This window comes from Elgaria multicarinata, chromosome 9 (genome assembly GCF_023053635.1).
Source record: "Elgaria multicarinata webbii isolate HBS135686 ecotype San Diego chromosome 9, rElgMul1.1.pri, whole genome shotgun sequence".
NCBI classification, from domain to species: domain Eukaryota; kingdom Metazoa; phylum Chordata; class Lepidosauria; order Squamata; family Anguidae; genus Elgaria; species Elgaria multicarinata.
This window is the reverse complement of record NC_086179.1, coordinates 80,544,700-80,564,681: the sequence shown is the minus strand read 5'-3', so window position 1 is coordinate 80,564,681 and position 19,982 is coordinate 80,544,700. Positions and strand designations below refer to the sequence as shown.

General features: G+C 42.2%; 1 protein-coding gene across 2 annotated transcripts in view; it reads left to right on the top strand.

Annotated features, from left to right (window-relative positions):
• Nucleotides 1–332: 332 nt before the first annotated feature.
• Nucleotides 333–19,982, top strand: part of LHFPL3 (LHFPL tetraspan subfamily member 3) — a 256,340-nt gene continuing 236,690 nt past the window's right edge. For both annotated transcript variants that reach the window (XM_063134188.1, XM_063134187.1), the window contains exon 1: nucleotides 333–837. In XM_063134188.1, coding sequence (XP_062990258.1) covers nucleotides 333–837 — 505 coding nt within the window. The remainder of the gene's footprint in view (nucleotides 838–19,982) is intronic.

The following is a 19,982-nucleotide window of genomic DNA, read 5'->3' as shown; positions in this document are numbered from 1 at the left end:
GCACGGCGCTGCGCTAGGGGGAGTGTTTAGTGCACTTGCCGCGCTCGTTCGTCGGTCGGTCGGTCGGTGGGTCCGTCCCTCCATTCATTCAGAAGCCAGCCGGGAGGAAGGCAGGCAGGCAGGCAGGCAGGCAGGGGCGCGCTTGCGCTTCCCCCACCCCACCCCCGGTCCTCCCGGCGTCCGCTTGCCTGCCCTGCAGGCGCTGGGGAGAAGCGCGCTCGTTGGCCGGCGGGGAGGAGATGCAGCCGCCGCGGAGCGGGTGAAGCCGGGCGGAGCGGGGCTGGCGTTTGCGGCACACGGGGCGACTCGGAAGGGGGCTCTTCTCGGCGAGGATGCCCGGAGCGGCGGTGGCGGCGCCGGCGGCGGCCGCCTCTGCCGGGGGAGCGGCGGCGACGGCGGGCGCGGGGGCGGCGGCGGCGCCCGGCGCCGGGGGGTTGCTGCCGGCTCAGGAGGCGGCCAAGCTGTACCACACCAACTACGTGCGGAACTCGCGGGCCATCGGCGTGCTCTGGGCCATCTTCACCATCTGCTTTGCCATCGTCAACGTGGTGTGCTTTTTCCAGCCGTACTGGATCGGCGACGGCGTGGACACCCCGCAGGCGGGCTACTTCGGGCTCTTCCACTTCTGCACGGGCAGCGGCATCTCCCGGGAACTCAACTGCCACGGCAGCTTCACGGACTTCTCCAGCCTCCCCTCGGGAGCCTTCAAAGCCGCCTCCTTCTTCATCGGGCTCTCCATGATGCTCATCATCGCCTGCATCGTCTGCTTCATCCTCTTCTTCTTCTGCAACACCGCCACCGTCTACAAGATCTGTGCCTGGATGCAGCTGAGCTCCGGTAAGGCAAGGGTTAAAAATCGCACCTTCGCCGCGGCCTCCGCCCGCCCCGGGAGGGAAGGAAGGAAGACCCGGGGACGTCCGAACACAGCCTGACCCCCCACCGGGACGTCAAAATGGGTTCAGGGGTGGGGGGGAGGCAAAAACTCCCCAGAAATCTTACGTGCCCCCAGGGGCAAGAAGCGCCTGGAGAGTTCGACATAGGGAAAGGTGGAATTGTATGCATCGGGGTTGACAGATGTCATAGAAGGCATAGGTTGGCCTTTTCGCCTTTGGCGCGGGGAAAGGTTGGGAAATGTGACATCGTGTGGAGCGTTGGCTTTCACGGGTTAAATATCTCTGCAGATGAAGAGCTGGGTAGTTAATAGAGAGAAACTTAAATGTGCCTACAGCTGTCAAGGGATGTCTGGGGTAAAATGTTACTGGGGAAGGTGTGTGTGCTTTGAGAGATGGTGTGTAGGGACGCATGATCACACATTGGATGGGTGAAGGTTGCTTGCTTCCAAACACAGAAAAAAGGACTGAGGGCACAGGTGCACTAGCGTTGGTCATTTTGGACTGACGGGGTGATCGTGTCTCTCTAGGTCTGGGTGTTACACCACAGCATGGTACATTGTAGTATCTGTACGGGAAACATAAGGCTGTTTCTGTGCTTCTTCCCAAAGAGTGTGATGTGTATGTGTCTTCCCCAAGGGAGGAGACTTTGCAATGGCAAGAGCAACATTTAACTCGCAATGAGAAATCTGTCCTCTGGCAGGGACTGGTACTGAAGTAAAGGTCATGGGGAAATGGTAATGAGAACCTTGGGGGATGCTGGAAAAAAATCCCACGAGACAGGAGAAGTTACTCTGTTCCTGAGGTGCCTTTGATAGAGGTGTTGGTGACACTTGCTATGGTGAATCGATGCTGCCTCCCAGCATGGGGGAGGTCTTGCTACTCATGTTGGGTTGAGAGGAAGCTGGGGCCATGCTTTCGTTTGCAAGGTTTGGTTTCTCCATGTGGTAGTAGAATTGGGTTGGTGGGTGGTGGACCAACAGTCATGCAGTGGCACCCTCTGAACGTTGACCTGGAGGTTAAGTACCATTGGGTGCTGCTGCACTTGGCCCAACACAAGTGTGCGAAGGATTGCAGCCTTAATCTGCAACTTCCATGTGAGGTGTTCGTTTGGCTCCCTGAGGAAAGTGAAGAAGTGGGGTTGCACAGTCTGTGACTTGAGCGGATGTCTGGGCATCTTCAGTGTCTCTCTCATGTTTCAAGCAAAGCTTAATTTTGGTTTGACAGAGAGAAAAAAATGGCCATGTGACAAAAGAGGGCGAAAGATCCACAGAAACTCTTTTCCATCTCAACGTCTAAAATGCTTACAGCACCAAAACACTGTATCAGGGCAGCCATTTATAAATGAAGGTTTGGGTCGGATCCGTGTTATCAGGGCTATCATTAATATGAATCTGGTTGTAGAAGGGGCAGGCATGGACACTAATCGACTCCTTAGAAGTGGTCTAACATTCTGGGTGCTGCTTGTAGTGTAAGTCTGTCCTTGGAAAGCACTTGAGGGGGTTGGTTAAAAAAAAAAAGGCTTGGTTAAGTTTAAATGGCAATTAATTGAACCTCAAGAAGGGAGGAGGCAAATGACAGAACTTTTGTATGTTCATTTCAAAACTTACATATTTTGGTAGTAAGTGGAAAGAGGAGGAAGGAAATTCTGGGTAAAGAAAGCAATAAATATTTTTTTATTGAATAGAAAGGGTGATTAATTTGAGGGAAGACAAGTATATAAAATCTAAGCAGAAATCTTGCTTGGTTTTCTGCCACAACAATAAGAAAAAACTCCTGCAGATTCAAGCTTTTGCTGTGGGAATAATATGGTTAAAAACAGAGAGCAATGTCTCCAAAATGTGTATTATTTAGTTATCTAATAGAAATTATATTTGACTGCTATTTTTAGCCGCATAGAGCTTTCTATAGCGCTGTATGCTGTACAGATTTAGGTTGTCATTCAGAAATAATACCTGATTTGAATGTTTGATACTACTGGATGTGCATTTGCAGATGGCAATTATTTATTTAATTTACTATTTCCCATTCACGTCGGATTCTGTTCAAAATTATTTCAGAGTTTATACTTTCACTTCAAGTCTGATCTAATTCATAAAATTTTGGATTGAAATGAAATAGTAGGATGTGATATCATTATATGTATCTAGGTAAATACGGGATAGATGCAAGTGCTTTTTTCAAAAATTTGTAAAATATTCAGATATGTCATCTGATTCCTTTTGGTTAGTTTTCTGGAAAGAACTAAAAGGTGCTAATTAGTGCAGGTTTAAATTCTTCTAATCTGTAACCAAGGAAAATATTTTGTGTAGATTTTTTAAATACTGGATATGTACAGTATATTATATATATTAGGTATAGCAGGGTGGGCAGAAAGTAGATCTCCAGTTGCTTTGGATTTCAACTCCATCATTCCTGACCATTGGCTATGCTGGCAGGGTCTTCTGGGAGTTCAAGTCCAAAAATCTGGAAATCTACCTTCTGCTTACCCTTGATGTATGGGGTTGCAGAATAGCACAGGATTTGTTGTGTTCATGACTACATATCTGTGTTTCTTCTGCTTGTGGGTTTTTCAGAACACAGTTATCTTAATATTGTACATTAATACTTACTGCACATTAACTTAAAGCATGAGGACATTCTCCTTTAATCCCTGATGTCTTCAGTGGATTTGATAAAAGACTAAAAGATTTCAATAAAACTGCCAACATTTTCACAGCAATACTCTGGATTTTCCAAACTGCTAGATTTAATGTAAATTCTACTTCCGATCAATTCTGACAGTGACACTAGTATACAGTAACCTCGTTCACATAGCACTAACCCATGATTTGGTTAACCTTTGGTTTGTTACCCTACCCATGGTTTCTCTGGCAGATGATCGAACAAACTGTGATTTGTTTCCTCAATCTCTGGGTTGTTTGTTTCCCTTCTTTTTTGCCCACTCCCTCCCTGTATCCCAAATGCCTTTGTGGTGCTGTAGTACTAGCATGTAGAGTGGTTCTTGCATGCTGCCTCTGTAGCCTAGCAAAACAACCCAAGAACAACCCACAGTTCTGGGGTCACACATAATGACAACTTATGGTTTAAACAATCCAGTGATCACAACCAAAAAACATATCATGACCCAGTTTACATGACATGCCGAGCTTATCAAGGGTTGTTTAACTGCAGTGTGTGCCAGGCAACATTCTGAATATGCAACACCCATTTATTTAACCCTCAAATAACTCCTAGTGGCTGAGTTCACATGACAAGCATATTTAAAATAGTGCCTGGCACACGCCGTGGCTCATCGTGGTTTAAACAACCTGGTGTGTTGTGGAAACTGGCCCAGTGAGTTCTCCTTCTGGGTTGTTTGTGGTTAATAAGTCGTTATTAACAACAACCCAGAATTCAACAACACATAGGTTAAATAAACTATGGGCTTGCATTATGTGCAAATGAGGTCATTGTATTATTTTGAATTTAATCTGAGGACATTAGTGCAATTCACATTTGATAAATAGCTGTATGCCCAGCAGGGCTATTTTCCAGATGCTCATTTTTTTATTATAAGTTTTAACAAAATAAAACAATAGAACAAAAATTAAAAAATGCAAGTGTAAGTACATACTTCAAAGGCCTCAGTTTCAAATATTACAGCATTCTAAATGAAAAAAGAAAAAAGGAGTAAATTACACATAAACTTCAGTAAAGGCAGACCAAATATCCAAACACAAGTCCATTCGTAATTGGCACCTATCTATCCCTCTTTCAAATGTTGCTAGTGTTGTTAGCTCTTCAATCCATTGCATTATAGGTGGTGAGCTTTTATCTTTTCAATCTTTTAGTAGTCAAGAGGATGTGAAAAATCCATTTACACTGACCATGTGTTACATTCCAAGAAGCAGGTACATAATTTAAGATAACATGTACATCAGGAAACATTAAAGAGCTTTCCAATGCAACTTTATGTGTTTGATGATTTCCTCCTAAAAAGAGGCAACTATTGGACATTTCTAGAACATTTGAACAAAAGAAGCATTAACTGTATGACACCTCCAACAATTAGACAAAGCATTGTTAAAGAGACATTGTGGCATCCAATAGACACGAAACAAACGTTTTTTGCTGAATAAGACGTAATCAGAGGTCCATAGACATATCAGATGCCAAAACTGTGCTCCATTGAATAGATAAAATAGGGCATTCCAATTCCCTGTTCTATTCTTGCTGAAGACCCTGCGTATCATATTTATTCACTGATAATAAGTATTTATAAACAAGAATCATGGGTCGATATACCTGGTCAGTTTCAATGTGTTTTCAGTAGCAAAGGAGACTCCGAGGCTATAAAAGCTGCAAGGCCTAATCTAGATTCTAACAAATGTTGCAGATGCAAGATGTGTATCAAGACGTATAATACAGATCGCTAGATCAGAGAGACCATATTGAAACCATTCTCAGGTGGTCTCGGTATTAAGAGAAGTTGATAACTTATTTTCACCTAAAGCTTTTGACCTATCAGTGAATTAAAGGAGCACTGTTGTGAATGAACACTGTATCATGCCCCTTAAATTTTACTAAGATAATTTACTAAAACAGTTGCCAGGTGTGCACATCACTTTAAGCCATGACTCACAAAAATGTGAGTTAGCAGTGTGTTGGTACGTATGTGCACCTGCTTGTTCGTGCTGTGTCCCTTCCTTCCTGTGAGGGTGTTACGAACCAGGAAAAAGAGAGCTTTATATGATGTCTGAACATGGGGTTATGGCTTATTACTTTTAGACTAGCCAGGATTCATAAGCCAACACCTGGTTTAAAGATGGTTTACAATCCAGGCTTGTTTGGATGAAATAAACTAAAATCCTGGGTTTAGATGTTACACAAAGCTCTTGCTTTCCTGACTTGTTTGCCCACTTGTGTGAGGGGAGGGGTAAAGTGAGAGCCAATGGGCTGTCTGCATAAGCTAACTGCTTATTTATATTCTGGTTTATAGGGCTGGAATTTATGTGTCTTACTCTGTACTGCCGATTGTCATGAGTAGAACATTTTTCATATTCCAAGGATGGACTTGGTATAAAAGACCACTCCTTCCTATACATATGTAGCCAGGTTAAGTAGGTAGTTCAACTCCATAAGTATCTTTATGAATGTACAAATGAGCAACACAACATTTGTATTTTAAAGCTGCCATTTTTAAAATATCTAAACTTTCTGTTTGGATTTCTGCCAATGTCCTCTGCATGTATACAAGAGCAAAATTCAGGATTTGTTTTTTACTTTTTTCCAAGCCAAAATAAAAGGAAGTTGAATGTTACTGAAGCTGCATGTATTTGAAGTGACTGGAGTGGAGACATGCAAACAGGAAATCCCTAAAGAAAAAATACCACCCAAATGAATGTACACACACAGAGGATTTTTTTTAAAAAAATGAGCACATAATATTGTGGTCTTGCAATTTTCTTTGTCAGAGTTTGGGAGTTAAAGAACAACCAGAATGCTGTGTTCTTGCTTCATTTTAGTTGTAAATTAATAATTCCATTAAAATCACCCCTCATAATGAATGAATAGATCTTATGAAGAAATACTCAATGTGTCTTAGAATTTATATAGGGGAAATGAGACACAGCTTTGAAATAACAATTTTTGAGGGTAGCCAAATTAGTCTATTGAAACAACAAAGAGTCTTGTGGTACCTTAAAGACTAAAACATTTATTCTGGTACAAGGTTTTGTGGACTGTAGCTCACTTCCTCAGATGCATAGAGTTTCAAGTTTCTACCATATTTATTTATTTATTTATTTATTTGATTCTACTAAAAAAGTGGCAGTCAAGCTGGTGTACAAAACAATTTTGTTGTTGTTTATTCGTTCAGTCGCTTCCGACTCTTCATGACTTCATGGACCAGCCCACACCAGAGCTTTAAGTTACAATAAAACTTAATAGTTAAAGAATACAAACAGCCACAGCCACAGATCCACTTACAGGCCAATGGCATTCTTGAAAGCAGAGAGGAAGCAAACCTTGGGAGAAAGTTCCACAGTGCTATCTCCAGAATCCGAGGCAGTAAGCCTGTGTATACCCATTGCTGGGGAACATGGGTGGGAGGGTGCTGTTGCACCATGTCCTGCTTTGTTGTTTCCTGGTCGACAGCTGGTTGGCCACTGTGTGAACAGAGCGCTGGACTAGATAGACCTTTGTTCTGATCCAGCATCAGGGCACTTCTTCTGTTCTTATGAGCGGCCACTGAAGAGGCCCTCTCTCGTATCACTACCAAACGTGCTTCTGACGGTGGCGATTTCAAAGGAAGGGCCCCTCCAGAAGTTCTTAAGGATTGGGCAGGTTCATATGGGAGAAGGCAGTCTTTCAGGTCACCTGGTTCCAAGCCGAACCAGGGCTTTATATTTTGTTTTTTGTTTTTTAAAAAAACAAAGTTCTTACCATTGCCTCCTTTAGGCAAGGTGCACTCACACCTTGCCATTCACCACTGCCCTTACACATTCAGCCACATACAAACACATCACCTGCTTTTATAAGCAAGGAAGGGCAAGCCTCCAGCACACAAATGTTAGGCCTCACTTCTCCAAGGATCTTGTTCACATCCTTGGTCTGTACAATTTGAAAAGTATCCATTGTAATTGGACAAGCAGGACCCAAATTACATCCACTGGACCTGTATCAACTATGGCATCCAAGCTGATTTGTTTTATGTGCAAAGTGTCACTCAAAATTATCACAGTGGGCTATTGAGTGGGCTACTACTTCTTCTTCTGGCCCAGAACATAACAGGTCTGTGACCACCTGAAAAAGCTGTGCTGGTTGGACAACTCTGAGCAGACATAACAATTTCTTCACCGCCCTCATTGCCACAGAGTAGTTTTCAAATGAGGTCCTGAGGTTAAAAAGGACCAGATTTTCAGCCTGTGTTCAGTCAGATTCATCCTATGTTTTCTGCCAACATGGAACATCAAGTGGGACATCAACAAGTTAATGTCCCACTTGTTTCATTGCCCACAGCACTGGAAAACCAGGAGGCTCATTGGGCTCCACTCCATTGGACAGGAAACTCAGGAGTGATTGTGTCAATGCCTGGGCCATTTCTCTGTTCCAACGATTAACCAGGGCTTTGGCAGAATCGCCTGCTGTGGGGACGGGAGTATCCTCCTGAGACATCAGAAAACCATCCAGAACCATCAGTCTCTTGGGGGGACCATCCTAATTGCCCCCCTTCCCCTACTGTGTCTCCATACATATACAGTACAGTATAGGTCCTTTATATAAATCTGAAACTTTCCATAACACTCCATGCATCTGATGAAATGGGCTGTATTCCACAAAATGGACTATATTCCAGAAAAGCTTATGCTAGAAGCTATATACAAAACCAGTCAGTGTTTGTTTCCAGATGAGTCAACTGATCTGTAACTGATAGTGTTGTACATACAATACACATGTTGTAATTTAGCAAAATCATGCTCATGGACCTTGAAGTTCAGACTACAAGATTTCTTTTAAGCAATCAGCTGTGAGGCCCTAAGCTTACCACAACCCTCTCTGACATCAGAGCATTGAGCCAATAGTAAGCAGGTAGGCTGGGATACCATGGGCTTACATTGATTAGGCCCTTTGTTACAAGTTAAGTCTAGGTAGCAGATTTGCAAGAAGGTCAGGATCACTGTCAAAAGGTGGGCTTGTGAACTCTCTTCTTAACTGTAAGAGCTAACTGGGTACGGTGCTTTTGCAAAAGTACAATACCTTTCGCTATAAGTGGACTAATCTTCTCTGGAAATGTGTGTCTGAAAATACTGACCTCTAATCTAGCAGGAGATTAAAAGTTAATTCTATTTTGCAATTACCTGCTTACGTATTTCTAAGACTCATGAATAGTCAAATAATTGGTCTATCCTTAATAGTTTATGTGGGTTTCCTTTCTCCCCACCCCCTTTTTTCAATTAGTGGATTTCACACATTTTACAAGGAACAAAGAGAGCATATTTTAGTTGAAGTGCTTTTGTAATTCCGTCATGTGTCAAGGAAAGGACTAACCTGGCTTCACGCTGCGAGTTAACAAGAACCAATGAGGTGAGTTATGTGAAGCCAAGGTGAGGCTGAAAATGCCAAGACTATCCTGGCAGGCTGAAACCCAAAATGCTTGGGAAAGCTGTAGAGGTGGGAAAGACAGAAGTTGTCTTATCAAAATATTGTCAAACCATCTGCACAAACAAATATGTTCAACTGAACCTAGTCACGGTGTTTGTATGCTTGTCCATGACTGTTAATCATGGTTTATGAAGCTGTGGATGACCGCTACACCCGCAGCCCCCTCCTTCATCCACCCTTCCACTCTCCCCTTGTGCACCAGCTTCATTGCAGCAACCCTGGCTTGCATTCTGATAGAATTCCCTGGTGCGACACTGGCTTAAGTAGTTATTCTGGTTTCATTGGAGGCTGGTGACTCAGATGTCAGTGGGTTGGTGAATCTGCTTCGAGTTTCAATCAGAACCATGCAGAGCTCCAAAGGACCTGTCCAAGGTGCTTCTGTGCCTTGGACAGCTCCTTTAGAGTTTGACTGAAATCCAGAGCAAATTCACCTCCCCACTGACATTGGAGCCACCAGCCTCCACTGCCTGGTTCGTTAACCGACTTTATGCCAGAAATCCCCAGTGATCAGAGGGAAATTCAGGCTTAATGCAAGACAGGTTCACTATGCTGAAGCCAGCACACAATGAGAAGAGAAGAGGGAGGACTGTCCAGCTGGGGCACTCGTCCGTGGCACCATGGTTTATGAAGCAAAAGATGAACGTACAAATGTGCCCATTCTATAACAATCAAACCAAACGTGATGTTGAACTGTCGCTGCTGAGGCCATCAGAGGGAAAGGAAGCAGCAGTCAGGCACCTCCCCATCGTGCCTGGGTCCAGCTCCAGCTGAGAGCCCCCTCCCTCCTGCTACCAACTGTTGCTGCTGAGGCCATCAGAGATGGAAAGGAATGGGCAGTCAGGCATCCCTCTGTCATGCCTTGATCTATATGAGGCTATTAGAGGGAGAAGGGAAGGAAGCAGCTGCTGAACTTGCAACTAAGAATCTAGTGTCTGGATTTGCTGCTTCTTCCCCTCCTCCCTCCCAATCCCCTTTCTTTTGGTGTCATGTTTTTTAGATTGTAAGCCTGTGGGCAGGGACTGTCTTAAGAAATACTTTTGTAAGCTGCCTTGAGAGCCTTTTTGGCTAAAAAGCGGGATAAAAGTACTAAAATAAAATAAATGTTGGGATTTTTTGATTGGAACTCCAGATGCCTTAATTTTACAAACAACAACAACACCTGCAGGGACCCTGGAGCTGGTTGGGTCTGTGGGGCCAGTGGGTGGGGGAGGCTAACCTTTTGCCCTGCACCATATTCCTGCTCTGTGTGTGTTTTAGTGTTAAAAAGATCTTTGCCTGTATTAAGATCTTAGTTTGTACAAACTAAGGAACTCATATTAAGACCATCCAGGAATGCTTTTATTTGGAATAAGGGAAGAGTGTACATGTACATTGATGGTGCTATATAAATAAATAAATAATAATAAAATAATAATAATAATAATAATAATAATAATAATGAAGTGGCAGAGGCAGTTTCTGCTTACTATGCCGGCAGTCTGGCCACTAGGAAGGAATCTGCAAGGGCAACAGGAAGGAATTTGGCTAGAGTCAAAGAGGACTAAATTGTCCCCTTTGAAGCTGCTCTCAGCCCCATGGTGGGGGGGGGGGAAATACTGGTCTACTATGGAGTAAAGAGCAGCTTTGATGGGGACAAAGCTAGATTGGGAAAACAATCCAGGGGGGAAATGATTTAACTTCTCACTCTCTCTCGTTCTTTATCTCTCTCTGGCCCTTTCTACACCTAAGGATTATCCCAGGAAAATGGAGGGATCATCCCTGCCTGCTCCCGGGATCCCCTGTGTGTCATTTGCATGCACAGGGATGACCCTGGGACGATCCCTGGAAAAAATGCAGGTGTAGAAACAGCCTCTCTCTCTCTCTCTCTCTCTCTCTCTCTCTCTCTCTCTCTCTCTCTCTCTCTCTGTCACACACACACACACACTGAACAGCAACAGAATTTAAAACTCTCTTCTGACAGATTCTTTGCCTGGGTATCAGGTCTGTTCTAAAGCTGAATGAGGGAGTAGAGATTACTACATTACTTCAAACTGTGATGTGCCATTTTGCAGGGTGGTATAGGTGACTGCCTTGGCAAGCAGTTATAACATCAGGGTCACACAGGTGTCTGTATTTGCCCTGTGTCTCTGCTTGCATGGGAAAAAGCAGCTTCTAGCGATGGAGAGTGTTGCTGGATGGCCCAAATGGAAAACACTTGGACCTGGTTAAGCACTTGCACTAACAGTTGACCATTTCTAATGAAATCTGAAATCTGAGCGGAATATAGCTAAGAAGGCTAGTGTTAGTTTCACAGAAAACCTTGGGGCGGGGGAACTCAAATTGTGTTTAAAAAGGTGTCAGAAAAAGTAATACAATGTCTTTTATAAGAAAATAAAGCAGGAATGATGAAACCATGAAGACTAGATCCAGCAGAAGCTTTTTATGCAACAAAATAGCTGTTTTTCTTATCATGAAGGTATATGCACTTAGGTTAGAAATCTGGTATCCAACAATAGAGTTCTTGTTTGATCTGGGGAAGAAAATAGAGATGGCTTATATCAGGAATGAAAATCTGTAATGTGATGAAATGTGATGGATCTAATATCTGAAAACCTGCACTATGAAGAATAGCAAGGTCACAGTGTTGAGGAAGAAAACTGAAAAGTTGTTTTGTCTTCAAAATGGAGGTATGTGAAAAGGCTGCAGAATTTGCTATAAGGGGCTATAATTTATTTAAAAAATAGGTTATGGATGGTTAGAATATGTATCATTATATGGACCAGTGCTAATCCCAATTTTGGAAGATGGAAATTATAGCTGTATTCCTTGCATTTGAGGACACAATAGCCTCTAAAATCCATTTATTTAAAAATGTTCATATTCATATTTGTTCAGGACTAAGAGTTCCAGGAAAATGAGGATTTGTGGTTTCTGAAAGAGGTAATTAATAAGAGGAGGATGTTATATGTTATTGAAAAGATAGGCAGATATGAGTTGGTATATTTTTAAAAGCTGTATCACTCCTGAAGAGTTACTTTGGAAAAAGCACATTACGTGACATCTTACAGAAGATTATTCTGTTCAATTAATTGGCTGAATGGAATTTGAAATGTATCTGAAATAACTCTAGAATGAGCTGCTTTTAAAGAGACTACATAGCAGCATTGATGGGCATTGCTTTTATCTTTTCTTTTTCATTTTACCCACCGCATCTCCTTTGTAGCCAACAATGCATTAATATTTGGGAGAGCTGATCAGGTAAACTAAACATCAGATTAAATGGGATGTTAAAAATCAGTGGGGAAATATGTCTTGTGAAACATAATGTGATTAATGTAAGATTGCCATGGTATACTTTGCCACTATTAATTTTTATTTATTTATTTATTAAAACATTTATATCCCACCCTATATCACAAGGACTAGTAGCCATTGATAGTCTTATCCTCCATGAATTTGTCTAATCCCCATTTAAAGACATCCAAATTGGTGGCCATCACTAAAACTTCTGGTAGTGAATTCCACATATGAAGAAGTATTTACTTTTTCCTGTCCTGAATTTTTCACTATTCAGCTTCTTTCCATGATCCTTGATTCTAGTATAATGAGAGAGGGAGAAAAATGTCTCCCTATCCACTTTCGTCACACCAGGCATAATTTTGCATACCTCTATCATATCTCCCTGAACTCACTCCCCCACCCCCACCCCCACCCCCACCCCCTAAGCTAAATAGTCACAGCCATTGCAATCTTTCCACTTAGGCTTCTGCTCCTTGATCATTTTGATTGCCCTTTTATGCACCTTTTCCAACTCTATTACACCCTTTTTGAGGTGTGGTGACCAGAAATGTACACAGTTTTCCAAGTGTGATTGCACCATAGATTTGTATAAAGGCAGGATAATATTGGCAATTTTAGTTTTGATTCCTAATTATGCCCTGCAAGGAATCTGCCTTTTTCACAACAGCCACACACTGGGTCCACCATACCTCCAAGATCTCTTTTTTGGTCAACCACCGCTAGTTTGGATCCCATCAGCATATGTATGAAGTTGGGAGTTTTTGTCTCAATGTGCATGAGTTCACATTTGGTTCCTCCTCCAACACACACACACACACACACACACACACATATCTAATGTGATTGGAGGCCATTTTACTACCCAGGACATTTCCCAATATATCCTAGGGAGGTAAAAGCCCCTCAACCTGAAATATGTCTGTGGTGTCAGAATAACAATGTTTCAATTTCAAAATATTAGAAAAGTATCATAACTGGTTCTTTTTTTTTGTTTGTTTGTTTTTTGTTGATTGCTTAAACTAGTTTTAGGTATATGTGTGTCTCTATGTGTGCTGTATGTTTATATATTTATATGTAAATGGTTGTTATAATGTATTTTAAACTTTTTAATTTTTGTAAACTGCACAGAGAGCTTCGGCTATTGGGCAGTACAGAAATGTAATAAATGAAAGGAACTGTCAAGGTCAACATTTAGGTAAAACTTAATTATTTCGAAGGACTAACATTTCTGGGCTGGTGGGCTATTTCTCTAGCCCCATAAGGAATCTGTCTCTGGTAAGGTAATCTGGTATTCTCCAATGAAATCCCATGGTTTGTGCCAACCTATTGATATCCAGAGTAGTTAAGCCTGCTTCCCCAGTCCAGTTTCCTTTGGAAAAACCAAATACTCCCCCTCAAATGTTGCTTCATTTTGGAAACATAAAGACACCCCAATAGTAAAATCAATAGATTTGGGAATATTTTATGCCTCACATTGGGGTCCCCCCCCAAAAAAAACCCATTGTGGTAAGAGGCTAACATTTGGGAATATTATGCAGATGACAGAATGCAACAATGTCATGGGAAGATTACATTGTGAATCTACTGAGTAAATTCTGTAATGTGAAGTACACTTGGGGAGCCTTTATAACCCCACAAAATTGGAGGAGGACTGATACGTAGCAGAATGTCTACATCAGAATTAAATATGTATGTGGCACTCGAAAGGGCTCGGAGGTTTGTTTTTGGTTCGTTTTTTCACATGTGAAGGCATATTGTGTGCTCCAGTGACACACTGAATAAAGTCTGCTATGTGGCTGTTTTCTACATTTGTATTCCTTGTTTCTGTTAATGAACATATATCTAAGACTCTCCCCTCTTTTACGTAAAATGCTTCTCTTAAAATACGTTTATGTATACTCCTTGGACACTCTTCTTGTCTTTGGCATTTTCCTGCCTTTTTGTAGCTCAGCTTTCTGGGTTTATCACCTTCTCCTTCAGTTATCTTGTGTATTGTGCGAAGTTCTGATATGGTTATTGTAGCTTTACTGTAAGTATGACAACACAGTTCTGTATTCCACCCCCTGCCCATGGTCTATTCCTATGGACTGCTACCTGGCTTGCATTGCTCAGCTGGATTTTCCCCTCATAGTCTCAGAACTTGGGCTATAGTTCAGTCTGTAACTTTCCTGTCTCTCAGTGAACTACAGTGTTATCCTCTTTAGTAATGGGGGAATAATACTACTTAGATGTAGGTTTCTTATTTTAAAATATGTGTGTGTGTATCTTGAAAGGAAATGGGAAGAAAAGTATTCCATGCATATAATCTCTTTGATTTGCCCATCCGCATGGTGTTCCTTTATCTCCACAAAGGCTCCTCCAATCCTTATTCTCAGTCCTTCCTGTACAAGTTTATTACCATTTCTTTTAACTTAAATCTGCCTGTCTTTTGTTTCCTGGTGTTAAGAAGCTGTAAAGTCAAAATGTGCATCATTTTTCTATGAAATTTCATTAGTAAAGGTCATAGAACACAACATTTGCATGTGACAAAGATTAGACTTGTTTTAGAGGCCTTGCTGATGATAGGGAGGATTCATACCCAACTCACCTGATTCTTTACCTTCATCTTGTATGAAGTTCCTGGAGACTCCAGGTTCAGATAGGAATTCTTTCTTGGCCAGCCTTTTGAGCATCCTTCAATCCCCTCCTTAACTTCAGCACCTATTCTTTCCTTTAAAGGAATGACAACGGATGTACAAGACCAGCAGGACTGAAATCTGTCCCATCTTTCCTTGGGATGTCTGAGATCCAGTTTCCTCCATGTTGCTTCAGCTGTTAATGTTTTGCAGCATAATCTTGTACATGTTTCCTTAAATGTCAATCCCATTGAGTTCAACAGGGCTTACTCCCAAGACACTGGTGATAGGATTGGAGCCTTAGATTGCATTGATGAGGTTTATGCACCACTAGGAAATGGGGTATAAATAATGTTTCACAGCTGAATGCCCTAATTCCATGCCTGTTGGATAGCCCCTCTCCTATATGATATGGGGTGGCAAAATTTCCATGGAAATTTTTCCATTTAATAAGTTCATTAGTAACAATGGATAAATGGCAATTGCAAAATACAATATTAGGCAAGCTCGGCAGTTTCAAAGTTGTAATTAATAGTTTTCAAGTGATTATCCCTAGCAGGCATGTGATAGAATACAAATATGTAATTGAAATACATATATTTCTAAGTGTGAAATGAAATGAATAAGTAGTACTAGCAAAATTGAAGGTGCCCCAACAAACTTAGTGGAAGAAAACTGAACTCTGTTGAAATAGATTAGGGTCTGTCAACATATGCACAGTTCTTTGGGTTGTTCAACTAATTAATTATTGCAGACTTCCCAAATCTGGTGCCCTCCAGATGTGTTGGACTACAACTCTCAGCATCCCCAACCAGCCAGCACCAGATTGGGGAAGGCTGAATTAGCGTGTCAACAGTTTTCAGTGCCTTAGTTTGTTTCTTACATTTAAACAATAAGGGAGGAATATGATATTGGTTTTTTTTTTTAAAAAAATAGTATTAAAATAATATGCCTACATAATACAACACTTAAATCACATTAAGTGTGCTTTAACTTTTTCCCCTCTCAAATATTTCAGGTATAGACTTGTGGTATATTGGAGAAAAAATTAACATGGTGTACTTTATTTAGCTTTGTTGATTTTTACTTGTATATAGTCAACATGCTAAATTAGATCACTTTCTAGTGATTTTCCGATGCAAACTGAAAATTTTCCAATGCAAATGATCCTATTCAAATTAGCCTAATTTGCCTAGGAACATTTTCTGGAAAATCTTCTGGGACATTTTCCAATTCAATGTTTTTTGGGAAAACTCACCAGTACAATACACTTTCTCTGCTCCATAATACTGACAAGCCCTCCACCACCCCATTAACATTTGTTGTTAAGAGTCTTACGTTGGGAGCTAGCATAACTGTTACACATTAGCATGGTACATTATAATATCTGTGGGGAAAACATAGGGCTGCTTCTGTGCATGTTCCCAGATAGTGTGATGTGTATCTTCCCAAAGGGAGGAGACTTTGCAATGGCAAGAGCAACATTTAACTCGCAATGAGAAATCTGTCCTCTGGCAGAGACTGGTACTGAAATAAAGGTCATGGGGAAATAGTAATGAGAACCTTGGGGGATGCTAGAAAGAAATCCCACAAGACAGGAGAAGTTACTCTGTTCCTGAGGTGCCTTTGATAGAGGTGTTGGTGACACTTGCTGTGGTGAATCAATGCTGCCTCCCAGCATGGGGGAGGTCTTGCTATTCATGTTGAGTTGAGAGGAAGCTGGGGCCATGCTTTCGTTTGCAAGGTTTGGTTTCTCCATGTGGTAGTAGAATTGGGTTGGTGGGTGGGGGACCAACAGTCACGCAATGGCACCCTCTGAACGTTGACTTGGAGGTTAAGTGCCATTGGGCACTTGGCCCAACGTAAGTGTGCGAAGGATTGCAGCCTTAATCTGCAACTGCCATGTGAGGTGTTCATTTGGCTCCCTGAGGAAAATGAAGAAGTGGGGTTGCACAGCCTGTGATTTGAGTGGATCTCTGGGCATCTTCAGTGCCTCTCCTTTTTCCAGGGCTAGAAATTTTTGGTCTATGTGCATAGTCCATATATCAAGTTTATAGTAAATTTACTTCAGTTATTCATACGTGAGACCTGAATGAGTGTGGCTTTTGTTTAGCAAATCAGAAATGGGCCTTGTTCTCTAACTTGAAACCGTGTTGTTTAGATTTCCACCAGGATTTCGTTTACTCAAATGAAGCAACTAAAACTTCAGCTATTATACCCCCCCAGAGAAAATTAGAGCAATAGATATTCTCCAAGGGGGGGCTCTTATATATCTTTCAAGATTGTTAGATTAAATCCCAGAAAGGGAAATTATGGATTCTGTCTCTTGGCAAAACATGGGTTTGTCATCTTTATTGCGGACTCCTTTTTCTCCACCCATGAAGACTAATTACAGCTTGGTTCTGTCTTAATGTCTCTCCAGATTGCTGGGGAAAATTCAAGTATACAGCTGGTAAAAGGAGATGAACCAAGTTTAAGTGAAATGTTGCAATAGCATCGTTTCTTGAATCAGATAGTAGTGAGTTCATAAGCAGGTACTTATTTTCATGGGGGAAATCAATGTTTAAATAAAAATAGGAATGAAATGAAGTCTTTTAATTGAGTACCTGTTGGTCAGTTTTAGATGGAGCTTTATTAAAAAAAATTTGCAACTTTTGGCTAGTTTAAAAAACAAAAACAAACTATGTTTAATGGCCCTATGTTTCTAGATTTTTAAAAAGTGGCTTCATGCCTAGGTAACTAAACTGAGGGGAAGTCTACTGCAGCCATTTATTGCAGGATTCTATTGCAGTCATCACTAACGGGGCACATGACATTGACCTGCTCCCGTGGTGATCTTGGTTCCACCTCTCAGTTATACTGGAATATCCCTGACTGCTTTTGTTGCATTTTTTCTGGCTCTCTTGCTTCCATTCTGAAGTACGTGTGTAGTGTGCCCCCCCCCTTTGTGAGGTTATTGCTGTTTGTTGCAAGTTCCAGGCTCAGCAAACAGCCAATCAGCTGTGAGGAGTGTGCCCATGGGTATTGGAGGTGTGTGGGAGTGGACCTGTCTGCCATTTCAGTCCAGGTCCGGGCCGATTCAAAGTGCTGGTATTAACATTTAAAGCACTAAACGGCTTGGGGCCAGGTTATTTGAAGGAACGCCTCCTCCCATAGTACCTGCCCAGACACTAAGGTCATCCTCAGGGGTCCTTCTCCGCGAGCCCCTGCCAAAGGAAGTGAGGCAGGTGGCTACCAGGAGGAGGGCCTTCTCTGCTGTGGCACCCCAGCTGTGGAATGCGCTCCCTAAGGAGGTTCGCTTGGCACCTACATTATATGCTTTTAGACACCAGGTGAAGACCTTTTTATTCTCCCAGCATTTTAACAGTCTATAAATACATTTTAACTTGGTGTTTTAAATTTGTAATTTTGCATTGCTGCTGTTTTTATCTGATTGAGCCTTTATATTGTATTTTATATTATGGTTTTATACTGTTGTTTTATACTTTGAATGGTTTTAATTTTTGTGAACTGCCCAGAGAGCTCCGGCTATTGGGCAGTATAGAAATGTAATTAATTAATTAATTAAATAAATAAATAAATAAAATGTTTTGGATGGGTATCGGTGTTTTCATCGCCAAATGGCTTTGTTTTTTTTTAAAAAAAACAACGATACTCTGCACAGGAGCGCATATTCGAGGGAGTTCATATTACCGCATATGTGGCTGCCCAATGTTGGCAAGAGCACTTGTCGATGTCATCTGCCTAGCCCCGCCCACTTCTGCCGATACACATGCGGAACCAGAGTACCAGGGTGCACGTGCTCCTGGAACGGCAGCCCTGTAATTCCGATACCCAACACTGCCGTGTGTCCCATGAGTGGTAATCGCGGAAGCGGTGAACATTCAGAAGCATCCCTCTTCCGTAGCAAAAGGGCTGCAGGTATAGATTAGTCCTGACTCACAGCAGATTGGGGTTTTTTGCCAAGCAGTGGTTGTGGTCCTTTTCTAGGAAAGAATGTGCTTTAGCATGCTTGTTCTATAGTAAAGCCCAGATCCTGCATAACAGCAGTCAACAGCAGCTGTTAGGTGGATGACAAAATAGGGGTTCATTCAGTCAATGCATTTCTGCACTGCCCAGCAACCAAACATCTCTGGGAGGTTCGCAACGTGGTAAAACCTAAATAAAACCTTTAGCACATAAAATTTATATTAAAAACTGGATGATGGGTGGTTTCTTTTTCTTATCCTTACCAACTTGCTACTAACATGGTAGACATAGCTGACTGAGGCTTGTTCTGGTTGCAACTCAGGAAACATTAGGTAAACCCTGTATTGTTCACCAGTTTGCCTTCCTTCCCTTCTGAGACTAGCTATGGAAAGATTAGCTAAAGTTAAGAGGCTCTTCATTTGATAGAGTTGTGTGGCTTAAGCTCAAGGGACACTAATCAGTTTTGTAACACGCTTTAAAAGGGACAGGTAGACCAAACTAAGAACAAGGCTTGAGGTGGGCCTTTTCTACATAGGCTACACATTAAGGGCCTTTCTACACCTCCCGGCGTTCTCGGAGGGAGTGGGGAGGACCTCACAATATTCTGCTCATGAGATCCTCCCCTTTCTCCATACACGTGCATGACATCCCGGGAGGAAGAAGGGATGTAGCACCTGCCATTTCCCCCTTTTCTTTAACAGAAGATGAGTGCACTTGCGCTCTGACAAAAATGTGGGTAAAAAACCACAAAAACCCGCTCCCTCTCATCCATGATGGGCACAGAGTGCCTGAAGAGCTCTGTGCTCCATGTCCATTTCCTGTCTGAAGAAGCTGGGACGGGTGCCCACACACCTTCCACAGTCTCGGGACGATCCTGAGAGGGTGGGAAGAATTGGGTTTTCCCAGGGATTATTTTTCCCTGGGAAAACCTGTGCTCATCCGCCCTTGCCCCCAGGAGTCCCTGTGCATCGTTTGGATGCACAGGGATTCGGTCGTGACCAGCTCAGATTTTTGGGCTGGTGTAGAAACAGCCTAAGTATTGCTTAGTTCGCATGTCTCCGTCAGCAAGGCCTGTCTTTCTCCT